Below are 13,864 nucleotides of genomic sequence, written 5' to 3' on the forward strand. Positions count from 1 at the left end.
CCCCCCCCGTTTCAACACATCTTTTAAATTGGAGGCGGGGATGTGAGCCAAATTCCTTCAATCTCCAAGAGAGAGAGAAAGAAAGAATAAAAATACAGGACTTTATCTCTGTTTTTTTTGAAATGTCACTCTAACTTTTTTTAAAGCTCTATGGCGCCTTCTCCCGGGCGCGGCCCGATGACGCCATCAAGGCGCCGCCCGGCCCTCGCGCACCGTCCGCCCGAGCAGGCTCCTTGGTGGCGGTTCCGGCGGGCGGCTCTCCTGGGCCTCCGGGCTCGTGGGCTCCGATGGCGGCGGTGGAGGCGACGACGACGACGCCGGCCGCGCCCTCGGCCTCCTCCTCCTCCTCCTCCCGCAAGCGGCGGCCCAAGGCCCAGTACCTGCAGGGGGGAGCGGCGGCCAAGCGGGCCCGGGGGCGGCCGGGCGGGGGCGGCGGCGCTCGGCAGCTGGAGCTGGGCATGAGCGGCATCCTCATCACCTGCAACATGAACGAGCGCAAGTGCGTGGCCGAAGCCTACAGCCTCCTGGGCGAGTACGGCGAGCTCCTCTACGGGCCCGAGCAGGTAGGCAGGCCAGGGCGGAGGAGGGGGGCGGCGAGGGGGGCCGGGCCTCTCAGGACACGGTGCCCCCTTCTGTGCCTCGTGCGGGCAAGGCGGCCTCTCCCTCAGAAAAGAGAGAAGCCTCCCCTCAGTTGCCACACGGGCTGCCTTTAACACCTACAATCTGGACAGTCTTGACTAGATCTCCTCTAAAAAGAGCCAGGATTTGAACTCCTGACCCTTCAAATGTTTTAGTCCACTGGTCCCCAACCTTGGGCCTCCAGATGTTCTTGGACTTCAACTCCCAGAAATCCTGGCCAGCAGAGATGGTGGTGAAGGCTTCTGGGAGTTGTAGTCCAAGAACATCTGGAGGCCCAAGGTTGGGGACCAGTTGACACTCCCAGATTTTGGACTTCAACTCCCCAAAACCCCAGCCCCATATTGCCAGTGAATGTACCAGAACCACCAAAGTAAATCATTTGTATTGTGTATGTTTTTTAGAAAGTGTGCCTGTGTGTTTATATATATATTTATTGTGCTTTGTTTCCTCAGTGAAAACAGAATAGTCACCAAAAGGTGGGAGGCAGAATTTAAAAGAGCCAAATTTAAAGAATCAAATCTTTGTTATTGGGTCAAGATTTGAAATGTAGTATGTCTAGAGTGCCCATTTAATTATGAAAACTGTTAAAAAAAAGCAACCCTGAAAATGTACCTTGTGCTTCAAAATGAGGTTTGAACAGCTGTGTGCAAAAAGTCACTGTAAAACCCAGACTAAGCTGTATCCCAAACCATTATAGGGAAAGCAAGGCCAATATAGAATAACATTACCTCACAAAGAATCTGTTTCATTAAGCAAGCGGACCGTATGATTTGTGTTCCGTCTACACTACAGGTTAGGATTTGTTTTTAATTTATTTCTGTTTCCGACTTTCTATCGTTGTAAGAATTTTTTTTAAAAAAAATGGCAGTCATACCCACAGCTTTTCACAAGTTGCAGGAATGGATTTCTGTTGGGTTGAAAAACCCACCGTTTTTCAAAGCTGTAAGACTGATTCCTTTGCAACTGAAATACGCCTGTAGTGTCCAGGTTACATGTTTTCAACAACTTTGAAGTATATTTGTGCTTATGAAACACAGAAGCAATGTAGATGAATAAAGCTTGTAGAAATGGATATGCTGATATATCTGTGAAGATTCTCAATCATCCAGGTGACTGAAGAAGAAGCTACTTGGATGAGTAGCGAAACATTTCAACCTAATAAGAAAGAAGTCCAGTTGCCATGACTCAACTTCCAGATAAGATAAGCTGATGTCTGGAATCATTCTAAGAGCGGAGTAACTTATTTTATCTTGATAACTTTGATGTGGTTAGAAAGATTATCTGGTTCCCACTGGAAGTAACCCATTCAGGGATAAATGCCAGCTGTGGCAAACACACCTCTCTGACTTTTCCTGATTAAATAACTGTGCTGTCAAGTTAAATCTGACTAATGTTGACCCTTTTTAGGGTTTTCCAGTTAGACAATACTCAGAAGTGGTTTGCCATTCCCTTATTAAACCTACTCACTAGAAGAGACAACAGCAGCAGATAAAAAACAAATAAAATATTAGGACCAAAAGTTAAAGGCTAAGCAGGCTTTTGAGCTTCTTTGGGGCTGAAACCCAGAGCCTGACACAATTAAGCTACGTACTGGGGTCACAGTCCTTTTTGAGGACCTACTATTGATTTTTCCCATGACCACTTTCATTTCTTGTCCCAGTTCTAGATGCTGCTTGGGCCTTTAATCCTGAACCCACGGCCTGAGTTTGTTATCTTGTAGTGTAGTTATGTAGTATAGTTATGCTTTGACTTTGACTCAGTATTTGAGCCTCCACAGGTATCTCCCTTGAGCCAGCATTTGTCTGCTTCCCAGCTTATAAATTTGCAAACATCTGGCAGTTTTTAAAATAACGTCATGAACAACTGATATTGTTACCTTAATACAAGAGTTGGTGCCCTTAACCACAAGTGTTTTTTTCTCTCCCTTCTCCCTACCTGATTTCTTTTGTGCCATCTCTTCTAGAGTCTAAACTTCAAGCAGGAAATGTATTTCTTTTATTTATTTAATTAATTTGTCTTATTTATAGGCCACTTTTGTCCCGATAAGGGGACTCAAGGGAGCTCACAGTATTAAAAAGAATAGAATTAAAAAACATGTTATACATTAAAAAAACAATTAAATTGTGTATACAACTGATTAAAATACATGATTAAAAACATGTAAAATGTTTATTGAGTGTATGTAGGTTGCTGTGGTGGGAACCTTTTTATCCTGGGCAGATAAAAGTAAAGGCACTGAATACAGTTGTCAAATGCTATGTGTCTTTGAAGTTCACAGACCAAGATGAGGATAGATCATCAGAAAAGGAGGAGGAGGAGGAGGAGGAAGAAGAAGAGGAGGAGGAAGATGATGCTGAAGCAGCTTTAAAAAAAGAAGTTGATCAGATCCGCACTTCGACAGAACAGAGGCAACGGCGATTCCAGTCAGTGGAGAGTGGCGCCAACAATGTCGTTTTTATCAGAACCCTGGGTGTAGGTATGTGCACAAGGCATGGAACGTCTCATCAGTGAACTGCTGGATAGCTCAGTGGTTTAGGTTCTCTGACTGCAGAGCCAGAGGTTGGGAGTTCAATTCCCCCCTGTGCCTTGATCCATAGGGTCCCTTCCAGCTCTGCAGTTCAAAGATGATGATGATGATGGCTAAGCATCTGTGAGACGTAGTAGTCTCAGGCAAGCCAAGATCTCTGAAGCTCAGCCCAGAGACGGCTTAAGCAAGCAGCGTAGACTAGCTTTCCCCAGCCTTGTGTAGTCCAGTTATTTCAGCGATAATTCCCTCCAGGGTCAGTTAGTGTTGGCCGTCGTCGGTACGGTGGGAGTTGTAGGTAGGCGTAGAATATTCCATCCAACACAATGAAATGTGTCAGATGTCTACGTGCCACTTAAATATGTGTTTCTGGGACTGGAAAAGAGATCTTAAAGTCATACCCATTAAATTGTAGGCATTTGAGACTTTAAAATGTGTTCACAGTAATGGACATCTGGGGTATGCATGTGTAAGAATAAGAATAAGGCTTATCCAGCCCAGTATTCTGTTCACACAGTGGCCAACGAGATGCCTGTAGGAAGCTCACCAACAGGACAGCAGTGCAACTCCACCTTCCCCTTTTGCTTTCCCCACGGACTAGTAGATAGAGCTATGCTGCATTTGCTACCAGGACGGGGTGAAATACAACAGTCCTGACTAGCAGCCGTTGATGTCTGTTGGTGACAAAATATTTGTTAGTTATGCAGGCCTTTGTCTAGGGTCTAACCGGTCTTTAGAGCTAGCCGTCCTATGTTTTAAAGGATCTGATGCCAGTTATGAATTAAAATTTTGATCCTAGTGAACACTTTCCTAGGAGTAGACTCCCTGGATGCAGTAAGTCATCCTTCCTTATAAGCATCCCACCACCTCTTTTGTCCAGCACATCTGTGTGCAAATTTACTGTTTTCCATACATTTACATCATCTTTGCTACTGAGTCAGAAACAGTCACAAGCAAACTATTAAATTTGTGTGCTGTTTTATTCACAAGAGGAGCCCCCTCTAATTAGTAAACAGCCCAACAACCTCGGACTACTAAACTTTAGATGAGCGAGAAGTATGGCATGCTGCCAATGGAGGAAGGCTGGCCTAAATTTCGTAAGACCCTTTAGAGATGCCATTTCTTATTCAGGAGGAAAGTCTCATAGATGACCTTGTTCTTGCAGAACCTGACAAGCTGGTACATCACATCCTAAATGATATGCATGTCACCAAAAAGAAGAAAACCAGAGTCATCCTGCGCATGTTGCCTGTTTTGGGCACCTGCAAAGCCTTTATGGAGGACATGAAACGATATTCAGAGACTTTCTTTGAGCCGTGGTTTAAAAGTCCTCTTAAGGGCACTTTTCAGATTGTTTACAAGGCTCGAAACAACAGCCATCTGAACAGAGTGAGAGTCATCAATGAACTGGCAGGTAGGTGCCCTGCTGTTTTTAACGGCAGTAGTCGGTCTCTGTGCCATTTGCAGCAGATCTTGAGGAACTTCTACATTCAAGTTGCTTAAAGAGTCTTCTCCAACTTGGTATTTTCTGTGTGTGTGTTGGACGGTAACTCCCATTATGCACAGGTGCCCTGAGCCTTGGTGTGGTGGAAGCTGTAGCCCAACGTGCTTAGAGAACAGGGTCGGGAAAGCCTAGTTAAGAGAAAGGATCGAGGGGCTACTTGGACAAAGAAAGCTGAGACGAGAGTTAGAAACTGGAATGGGTTGTGTGTGTGTGTGTAAAAGAAACCTAAGTTCCTTCTGGAACTGCAGAGAGATTCCTGGGCTGAGCATGTGCTCACTGGAAACCTTTCTAAAGCTAGAGTCCTTACTTGATATATGTAGAAACAGTGTTGTCTGATTGTTCTTTCAAAGTTTTAAAGGGAAGGGGGAATAATAGATACAGTGGTGCCCTGCTTGACGATTACCTCGTTAGATGAGGAAATCGCTTAACGATGTTTGTATGGATTTTTTTCATTTAACGACGATTGGTTCCCTGCTTCGGGAACTGATTTTTCGGTTAACGACAATCAAAACAGCTGATTGTCGGGTTTTCAAAATGGCCGCCCGCTGTGCAAAATGGCTCCCCCGCTATGTTTTAGGATGGATTTCTCGCTATATAGGCACTGGAAAATGGCCGCCCTATGGAGGATCTTCCCTGGACGCTGAGGTATTTCACCCATTGGAACGCATTGAACCGGTTTTCAGTGCATTTCAATGGGTTTTTTACTTTTGCTTGACGACGATTTTGTTCTACAGCGATTTTACTGGAATGGATTATCCTCATCAAGCGAGGCACCACTGTATTGTTGTAGTTTTTAAAGCTTTGATTTAGAGACAGGGCGTGTGTGGTGAGCAAGTGGTGCACTGTGATTTATTTTGGGATATGGATGGGTGCATGTGTGTGTGTGCGTGCACATGGACGTTGAACACCTCCTTGAGGGAAGCCACCAGGAATGGGAATTTTGTACTTTACGGGCTACAGCATTTGTTTTCCCTCGGCAGGAGTGGTGGGTCACCTTAATCCAGAAAACAAAGTCGACCTGAGCAACCCCGAGTTCACCATTGTGGTGGAGGTGATAAAAAACATCTGTTGCTTGAGTGTGGTGAAGGACTATGTTCTGTTCAGGAAATACAACCTCCAAGAGGTGGTGAAAGGCGTCCAAGAGGACAGGCCGGAGGATGCTTCAAAAGTATCGCCAGATGCCAATGTGGAAAGTGCCAAACCAGCGACAGAGGAAGTGGAAAACAAAGAGGAGCCCGAAGACAAGAGGGAGGCAAAAGCCAATGACAATCATGTGGACTAGGGCCTTGCATAAAGCTGCTGAGGAGGGTGGTGAAGGGTAATGGATGATTCAATCTTTTCTTCTTAAAAAAAAAACAGTTTTAACCCCCTGCCCATTGGCTTGGTCCAAGCCATTGGCTTCCAGCCTTGGATCCCCACATGTGGTTGGACTTCATCTCCTAAAAGCCAGTAAGGCCCGTGGCAAGAGTTTTGGGAATTATAGTTCAGCGGTATCTAGAAACCACTTGCCTTGTCTTAATATGGGCAACTGTGGCCTGCCAGATGCTTTTGGACTACAACTCTCCTAATCCTTTACAACTGACTTTGCTGGCTGGGGCAAGCAAATTCATGGGAATTGTAGGCCAAAATGCAGAAGCCACAGTCCGCCCACCTCAGTTTTAACCCAAACAGATGGTGGCACTTGAGGTTCTCACCCATCTTAACTTCTCTTCCTTTTGTGCATGCACCACCTCCCTCCTTTGCTCCTTTGGCCCTGGAACCATTGTTCCATTTGAATTATGCAAACAGAATTCCCTGCAAACCATTACTTGTCTCCAAAACAGGACCGGAAGCCATGGTTTAAAACAGGCTTCTGTTTCTTGTTAAGGGTGTTGGAACTGATGTGAATAGAATGCATGAGCCCAAGGCTGAGTCTCAGTGTCCAAAGCCTGGTTTATCCACGACATTTGAATCCAGTTCTGGAGGCAATCTAGTAGAAGCTAGCCATGATCCAGAGTGTGCCTACTACAGCCATCCAAGTTGTTGCAACCTGGTAAATTGTCATGGTTCCATCCTGTGGATCCCTGGGATTTGTGGTTTGGCGTGGCACGTAGAATGCTCTGCTGTAGTTTAGGAGAGCATGTGGGAGCTGTTTAAGTAGCGAATGTACAAATCCAAACTGCAGTGTAGATACACTCTCAGTTCCTCTGAGAGTAACGATATCCAGTTGCATCTTCAGTTGAGTATAATTCTTTCAGTTCCTTTAATTTCCGCAGTCTTTTAAGTTTTGATTTTCACTGCCTTACTCAATCTGTGCAGTTAATACTTAAATCCTGCATTTGCTACTTACTGGTGTAGGATTAAAATCCAGATGGGTTGTGAAGCTCAACATAGTTGTTCACAGCTACCTAATGTCTCTGTCTCAACCCTTCTTGCCTTGCCCGGTGACAGTGGCTTCCCCTTCTCAACGGCCATGAAGCAGCAACCATTTCTGGACTTTCAAGACTTCTGTCCTAGACTCAGTGAGCATCTTTCAGTTGTGTTGATCAGCTTTATGTTGCCATGGCTGCTCATCCAAACTTCAGATTTTGGAACTGGTGCAAATCCAAAGGAGACTCAAAACTCAGATCTGGAAAATAGTTGCTATACAATAAGCAATTTAAACTGTGTGTAAATGTTTATGTTCTTTTCTTAATGGATTTTTTAATTTAAAATTTGCATACAAGTTTTATATTAAAAGCTCTCCTGAAAGCAGAAGAATTGATTGATTGACCATCATTTTTAAGCACAATGGGATGATTGGAACGCGGATGCGCATTTGCTTTGGTTAGTGACTTTCTAGCTGAATGGACCCACATCTTTCCTGCGTTGTGACATTCTGCCTGGCATACGTTACATGGCGTATTGGGTCAAGTGGAGTGGATGCTGTGTTCTACCTTGAGAAGAATTTTATTTATTTATTTATTCTGTTTGTACCCCGCCAATCTGGTCAAAATGACCACTCTAGAATGGCTGAATTGCTTCATAAAGAGGTCATTCATGCTGAATTAACAGGTTGCGGAGCATTCTTTGAAGTGAACATCTTTTCTGAAGCCTAGACAGTTTGCAAGAATGGTCTCCGGAGCACCCAACTTGCAACTCCTGGCTTGTGTTTTCCTTGCATGACTCGTACTAAACGGATTTTGTTTCAACTTGAAAATGAATGCTTGCCTATGATTTGAGTAGAATTTGATGTGTTTTGTAAAATCATAACTTGAGAACCACCAGTACCATGTATTGCGGTTCTAGCATTGCAGTTGTACGAAGAAGGTACCTGGCCATTTTTCCATCTAGAGCAATGATTCCCAAACTTGAGTTCCTGGATGTTCTTGAGCCAAACTCCTAGCAGCCTTCACACCGCTAGTTGTGTTGGGCAGGATTTCTGGGAGCTGTCATCCAAGAACATCTTGAGGTTGGGAAGCACTGACTAGAGAAACATGGTCTTATAGACATTATACTGTATGCTCACCCTCTGCACTGCCGTTTAAGCACTTACCTCACAGTCAGCTTGTCATTAATATATCATTGAACATTCAGTTTAGTTCTTATATTTCACATATCTTTAAAAAACAGGGCAGGGGAAGTGTGTGTGGTGTTCCAGATACTGGCTTGCAGTTTCCATCAGTCCTTGTTGACATAGCCAGTGCTGAAGGATGCTGGGAGCACAGCCCAGTAACTTCTAGAGGGGCTGTGAAGGATCTGGGGTCATCCACACTTGTTTAACCTGGTGTAGGTACTGGCCAGGTGGGTCAATGTGCTAGGTAGAGACTGGGAAAGCTTCCCGTGAGCCCTTTCTCCAACACCCTTGAGCCAACTTGCTCCTTTGGTGCCCCGGAGGGGGTGAACAAATTTTTTTGGGTAGTGGTTTGAGGTTGCAAACCAACCTTGCAGAGTACAAAATACAGTGGTGCCTCCACTTACAAACTTAATTGGTTCAGGAAGATGGTCGTAACTCAAAATGGTTGTAAGTTGAAGCACCATTTCCCATAGGAATGCATTGAAATTCAATCAATCCTTTCCAGCGGAAGGAAAAAAAATCACACACAGAACCAAAAAATCACTGCAAGACTGGTCGGAAAGGCGATTAATCCCTTCCAGCCGAAAGGCGGGGGGAGAAAAGCAATCAACCATGCAAGACCCATTGCAAATGCAAAGAAAACAAACCAAAAACCAATCAACCATGCAAGACTCATTTCAAATGGCAACAAGATAAAGCAAAAAGCAATCAAGCAGGTCATGCAAGATTGGAAATGGGGGGGGACTAAAAAGCAAACAAACTCCCCAAGACCCATCACAGCACAGAAACATAACCCTCTCCAGCCCCAAACCACGCCACAAAAACACCCAGAACAGTTTTTGAAAAGCAGAAAACGGCACCTTAACAGGCAGTTCCAAGCCTCCCTGCAAACACATGCTCAGATTGCACACACTCTAACTGCTGGGGCGAAAGAGCTACAAAGAAGCAGCCTGTTCACCACCAAAGGTTAGCAATTTGAATTTCCTGCCTTTTTTCCCTGCCTTTTTCTGTTCGTAACTGGAAGCTCCAGTTGCAAGTAGAAGCAAAACTGGTCGCACCTTGAAATGGTCGTAAGTAGGGACATTCATAAGTTGAGACACCACTGCACAAAATCTGCAAAAGTACTCAAAAGACTTCCAAGTGCCAGGCACTGTTCTTTTGTACCACCAACGCACAGCTGTAAAACTGTATTATTTTTATTGATGACATTTCAAAAGAACATACAGATTTAAAATTAAACTCAAAGATTCTAAGATAATAATAATGTGAAGCCGTTCCATGGTGAAGGCAAAATACAGTTCATTCAGATACTTAGGGAGTTAAGAACGAGAGAGCTAGTTCTATACTTACTAAGTAGAGATCAGCAGAATAACAGGCTGTGATTACGTGTGAAACAAGTGTAAGCTATACGAAGCTTCTGCTTGATGCTTAACTGAACCATTCTTCTGGCTAGCCTTTATCCCCTCCCTAGACACTTTCAGTCAACCCTTTCAATGGGTCAGATGGCATCCTTTGTTAAGTAGCAGCGAATGGATAACTTCTGTAAGAGTAAAGCATCAGATCATCCGGCTGTGTCTAAGTTGTGTTCCATGTGAATTCAAGCAGACCTAGCACTCCCCAATACACCCCAACAGTCCCCATTGGAGAAAGGTGCGAACCACCGGTTTATCGGCAGAACAGGCGTATGGTGCTTGAAAGCCCCACCTCCTCGTGAGCAGTGGTCTGGCTTCCCTACCCTGCCTTCTCCGGGTGCTGTCTGAGTGGGCACCCACTGGAGGAAGCAGGGCTTTGAACACCTGTTTCGATGATAAACGAACCGGCCGAAACCAATGAACCGACAGTTTGTGCCCATCTCTTACTCCCCATATTTCAAGGCCACCGATAAAATTCATGCTCCAGCCTGCTCATTGGAAGGTGCATTCTTTCTGCCCTTTGCCTCATTTCAGCATTTTTTAAAAAAAAATTGAGGGAATTATTGACTCCTTCATTGCTGGCTTCCTTACCGGAACGCACGCTGTTCAACCCTGATTAATACAGTTCAGCACACGCCTTGCATCTACCTGCTACACGTTGATGGCATTGGTAGAGAACCAGAGGCAGACATTGCCACGGAACTAAATTTGTCCCCACTCCTTTTTTCTTAATTCATGTCTTTTAACTTTGCCAGAGATTGTTTTTGGCAGCTGTTGGACAAACTCCACCTGTTGGAAAAACACACGCAAAAAAGGCAAAATAAGATATGGTACTGATTTAAATAATGTATGCCCTACGCTTTTATACTGCCCATTTTATGAACAAATCAGGAAGAACCTAATCTGCCCATTGCTCAGCGAGTTACAAGGCTACCCTTCCAGTTGGTTAGTTTAGTAAAATGCTGCCTATTAGACCATAACCCTTATGCCATGGGTCATATGACCACAATAAACTTATTTGTATTTGTATTATAATATATGCCCAGCAGTTGTAAGGCTGGGCATGCCCCCTAAAAGGGTGAACCTGAAGCAGGAACATAACAGCCAGTTTATATTTCCGTTCCTTGGAAGAAGAATAGGATTGAATCCGCTTACCGCTACCTCAACACAAAAGCTGAAGAAATAAGGTAAAGGTAAAGGTTCCCCTTGACATTGAATCCAGTCGTGTCCAACTCTAGAGCATCGTGCTCATCCCCGTTTCCAAGCCGTAGAGCCAGCGTTTGTCCATAGACAGTTTCCGTGGCCAGTGCAACTAGACACGGAACACCGTTACCTTCCAACTGAGGTGGTACCTATTTATCTACTGCCATTTTTACATGCTTTCGAACTGCTAAGTTGGCAGGAGCTGGGACAAGTGACGGAGCTCACTCCCATCGCGTGGATTCAATCTTATGACTGCTGGTCTTTTGACCTTGCAGCACAGAGGCTTCTGCGGTTTAACTCGCAGCATGCAAAAGGTTAAATTAAAGCTGTGTTGTGTGTTACAATTCCTTTTGCAAACTGGACGTTCAGGACAATTTCTTTTAAAATAACTCCTAAACGCAGAAGGAATATATTGTGTTACTGAAGGACAATGCACTTCAGACAGCTTCATACATGAGAGCATAAAATAAACAAAGCCTAAGTCCTCGCTACCACGGAGCTCACAATTCAAAAACTGGATCCATGTTTTGGGAGGTCATCAGCAGTGAACTCTTTGGGGTCCCCATCCAAGTCAATTTACAAGGAAATAGCAGGTTTGAAGCATTTTCCATTCTAATATGTGGACTTCCATTGTACTTTAATTATTTTTCATAGCTGAGCCACTTCACTATTTACTGGGAAATTATGAGGACTGCATTTATTTTGCATCAAATCCTATTTAGGGTGACCTAAGGGAGAAATTTGTTGAAATTGCATTTTAATGGCAATCGATTTTTTTATTTTTTTTATTTTTGGAGTAAATGAATGCACCAAAGCACAACTATCCTTCTTAATAGGTTCTTTTAATTTTTTCAATCCTGTTCTCCAATTTTTTTTAAAAAAATGCATATACAAATGCCCATTAAACATACAAATCAAATATGCAAATACCTATAACAGATCAGAAATGGGCACAAAAATAATATCAAAATAATGTGTGAAAATGCATTATAGTTGGGAATTTTTTTTGAAGATTTATTATACAAAAATGTGTAGCTAACGAGTAATATGTGCAGAAATCTGAACTGAAAAGATCTTGAGCTTGTTTAAAAAATTGAACTAAGTCTGGAAAAACCACCTCTCGTCACTCACCTTCCTAGGATACTTGTAAGGAGCTGTAACTTTCTTAACATGTTCTTGTAGCTCCCGAATTAACTCCTCTGGATTATGGGATATGAAGGAAGGAGACAGAACCACAAAAGCTTTCACCACCTAGCACATAAGAAGTGACAATATGTTGGAATGTTTACTAGATTTAGCAGAGGAAGCCATGTTAGCCTTTGTGAGCGCGTCAGGCAAAAACAAATGAAAAATAATAATAAAGAAGACAAAAACATTGTGGCACCTTGACGACTAGATGCTATATTTTTATAGCAGTTCACTTGAAGGTGCCACAACGTTTTTGTCTGCTTTGTTTCTTTTCATCTGTTTTTGCCTGATATCACAACATTTAGTACAGTGGTGCCTCACATAACGAGCGATTCGTTTAACAATGAATCCGCATAGCGATGAGGTTTTTGCGATTCCAAAAGCAATTGCATTGCGGTGTTTTAAATGGTAAAACATCGCTTTACAATGATCGGTAAGCGTTTCGCTTACCGATTTTCGGGTAATGATGTTTTAAAAACAGCTGATCGGCGGTTCCAAAATGGCTGCCGGGTTAAAAAATGGGCCCCCCCGCAGTGTTTTTGCGTCCTTTCCTCACTTACCGGGCAGCGAAAATGGCGGCCAAATGGAGGATTTTCACATAACGGTGAGTTTTAAGCCCATAGGAACGCATTAAACAGGTTTTAATGCATTCCTATGGGCTTTTTGGTTCTGTATAGTGACAATTCCACATAGCGACGATTTTTCCGGAACGGATTATCGTCGCTATGCGGGGCACCACTGTAATTGAAAGTAGAAAGCAAGAGAGTTAACGGAAAATGGTCTCCCAAGCTATATGCACTAACAAGTTTGAAGTCCATTCAGTCCTGGATTAACCATTAAGCAAAATAAGCACATGCTTAGGGCATCAACAAGGCAAGGGAGCAGTGCAGGTTTTTTCAGCACTGGATTTTCCTCAGACCACGGTGCAAATAGTGTTACCCTCCTTAACAAGCCACACCCATCCATCCAAATCGCTGCGCTCTCTTCTCTCCCTCGATCCCCATCCTCCAAAAAACACCTCCTTACCTAAAGCAATTGAATATGAACCAGGGATAATGAAAAAGTATAAAGACACCTAGTGAGAAAACTCAGGTTTTGAGTGAAATGATCAATCATCATCATCACTTTTTTTTTTTAAAATTACTTCTTTATTTTTACTTCATTTAGACCCAGGGCTTCTGTACTATATATACAAGTAAAAAATAAATAAAAATAACAGCCAGTTAAAAACACTCCAAAAGGGGTTGAAGCTGTTGTTTGAACTTTTCAGTTTACAGATTCTGACAAAATCTGTCTCCATTAATCAAAGCGTGGAAGTGCAAAGTTTGGCTGGAAGCCAGTGATTTGATTGTAGGTATGATTTTGCATACAATACATACGTGGTTTGCTACATGGTATACAGTTAAATTACTGTATTTTCATGCATATAATGTGCACATTGTATAGTTCCCCCCCCCAGCCGTGGGACCTATCACCTATTACACTTATAGGGGGCAACATAATCTTTTCAGTGCTTAGGGGCCTCTAAAGGTCTCAATTTGGTCCTGAGTCCATTTTTGTGTGTGTGTATATAATGTGCACATTTTTGTGCGTATATAGAATGTTTAACCATTTCATTACCTCTCTTCTGAGAGGATCTGGGCTGCTCACCACAGCTGATTCAACCACAGCAGGGTGCTCAATCAAGGCACTCTCCACCTCAAAAGGCCCAATGCGGTATCTGGGAGATAAGTAGGCAGGTTATTTTATTAAATAAAGATTAAATAAATACTGTTAGTTTGGCAACCAAGGTAGGCACCAACAGAGTGACAGCAGATCTTTTATTCCCAGTGGCATCTCAACCACGTGCAAACAAAATG

General features: G+C 43.4%; 2 protein-coding genes across 2 annotated transcripts in view; one reads left to right on the forward strand and one right to left on the reverse strand.

The window, feature by feature from the left end:
* Positions 1–141: 141 nt before the first annotated feature.
* THUMPD1 (THUMP domain 1 NAT10 acetyltransferase adaptor) lies at positions 142–7,406 on the forward strand. Its single transcript, XM_072982555.2, has 4 exons — positions 142–563; positions 2,911–3,115; positions 4,329–4,577; positions 5,648–7,406. Exons 1-4 carry the CDS (start codon positions 288–290, stop codon positions 5,947–5,949), a joined length of 1,032 nt encoding a protein of 343 aa, XP_072838656.2. The 5' UTR covers positions 142–287; the 3' UTR covers positions 5,950–7,406.
* Positions 5,986–13,864, reverse strand: part of LOC110082214 (acyl-coenzyme A synthetase ACSM4, mitochondrial) — a 28,236-nt gene continuing 20,357 nt past the window's right edge. Inside the window, exons 11-13 of the mRNA XM_020799584.3 lie at positions 13,626–13,725; positions 11,949–12,068; positions 5,986–10,403 (exon numbers count right to left, since the gene is read on the reverse strand). Of these exons, the coding sequence (XP_020655243.3) occupies positions 10,317–10,403; positions 11,949–12,068; positions 13,626–13,725 (307 nt within the window). The 3' untranslated portion in view covers positions 5,986–10,316. The remainder of the gene's footprint in view (positions 10,404–11,948; positions 12,069–13,625; positions 13,726–13,864) is intronic.

The sequence above is a fragment of the Pogona vitticeps genome, chromosome 13 (assembly GCF_051106095.1).
Source record: "Pogona vitticeps strain Pit_001003342236 chromosome 13, PviZW2.1, whole genome shotgun sequence".
Lineage (NCBI taxonomy): Eukaryota > Metazoa > Chordata > Lepidosauria > Squamata > Agamidae > Pogona > Pogona vitticeps.

Bases quoted from the DNA above. Each gene is read 5' to 3' on its own strand.
- THUMPD1 (XM_072982555.2), top strand. From the start codon at position 288: ATGGCGGCGGTGGAGGCGACGACGACGACGCCGGCCGCGCCCTCGGCC. The intron at 564-2,910 runs GTAGGCAGGCCA...GTGTCTTTGAAG, and splicing joins TCCTCTACGGGCCCGAGCAG to TTCACAGACCAAGATGAGGA. The intron at 3,116-4,328 runs GTATGTGCACAA...TTGTTCTTGCAG, and splicing joins TATCAGAACCCTGGGTGTAG to AACCTGACAAGCTGGTACAT.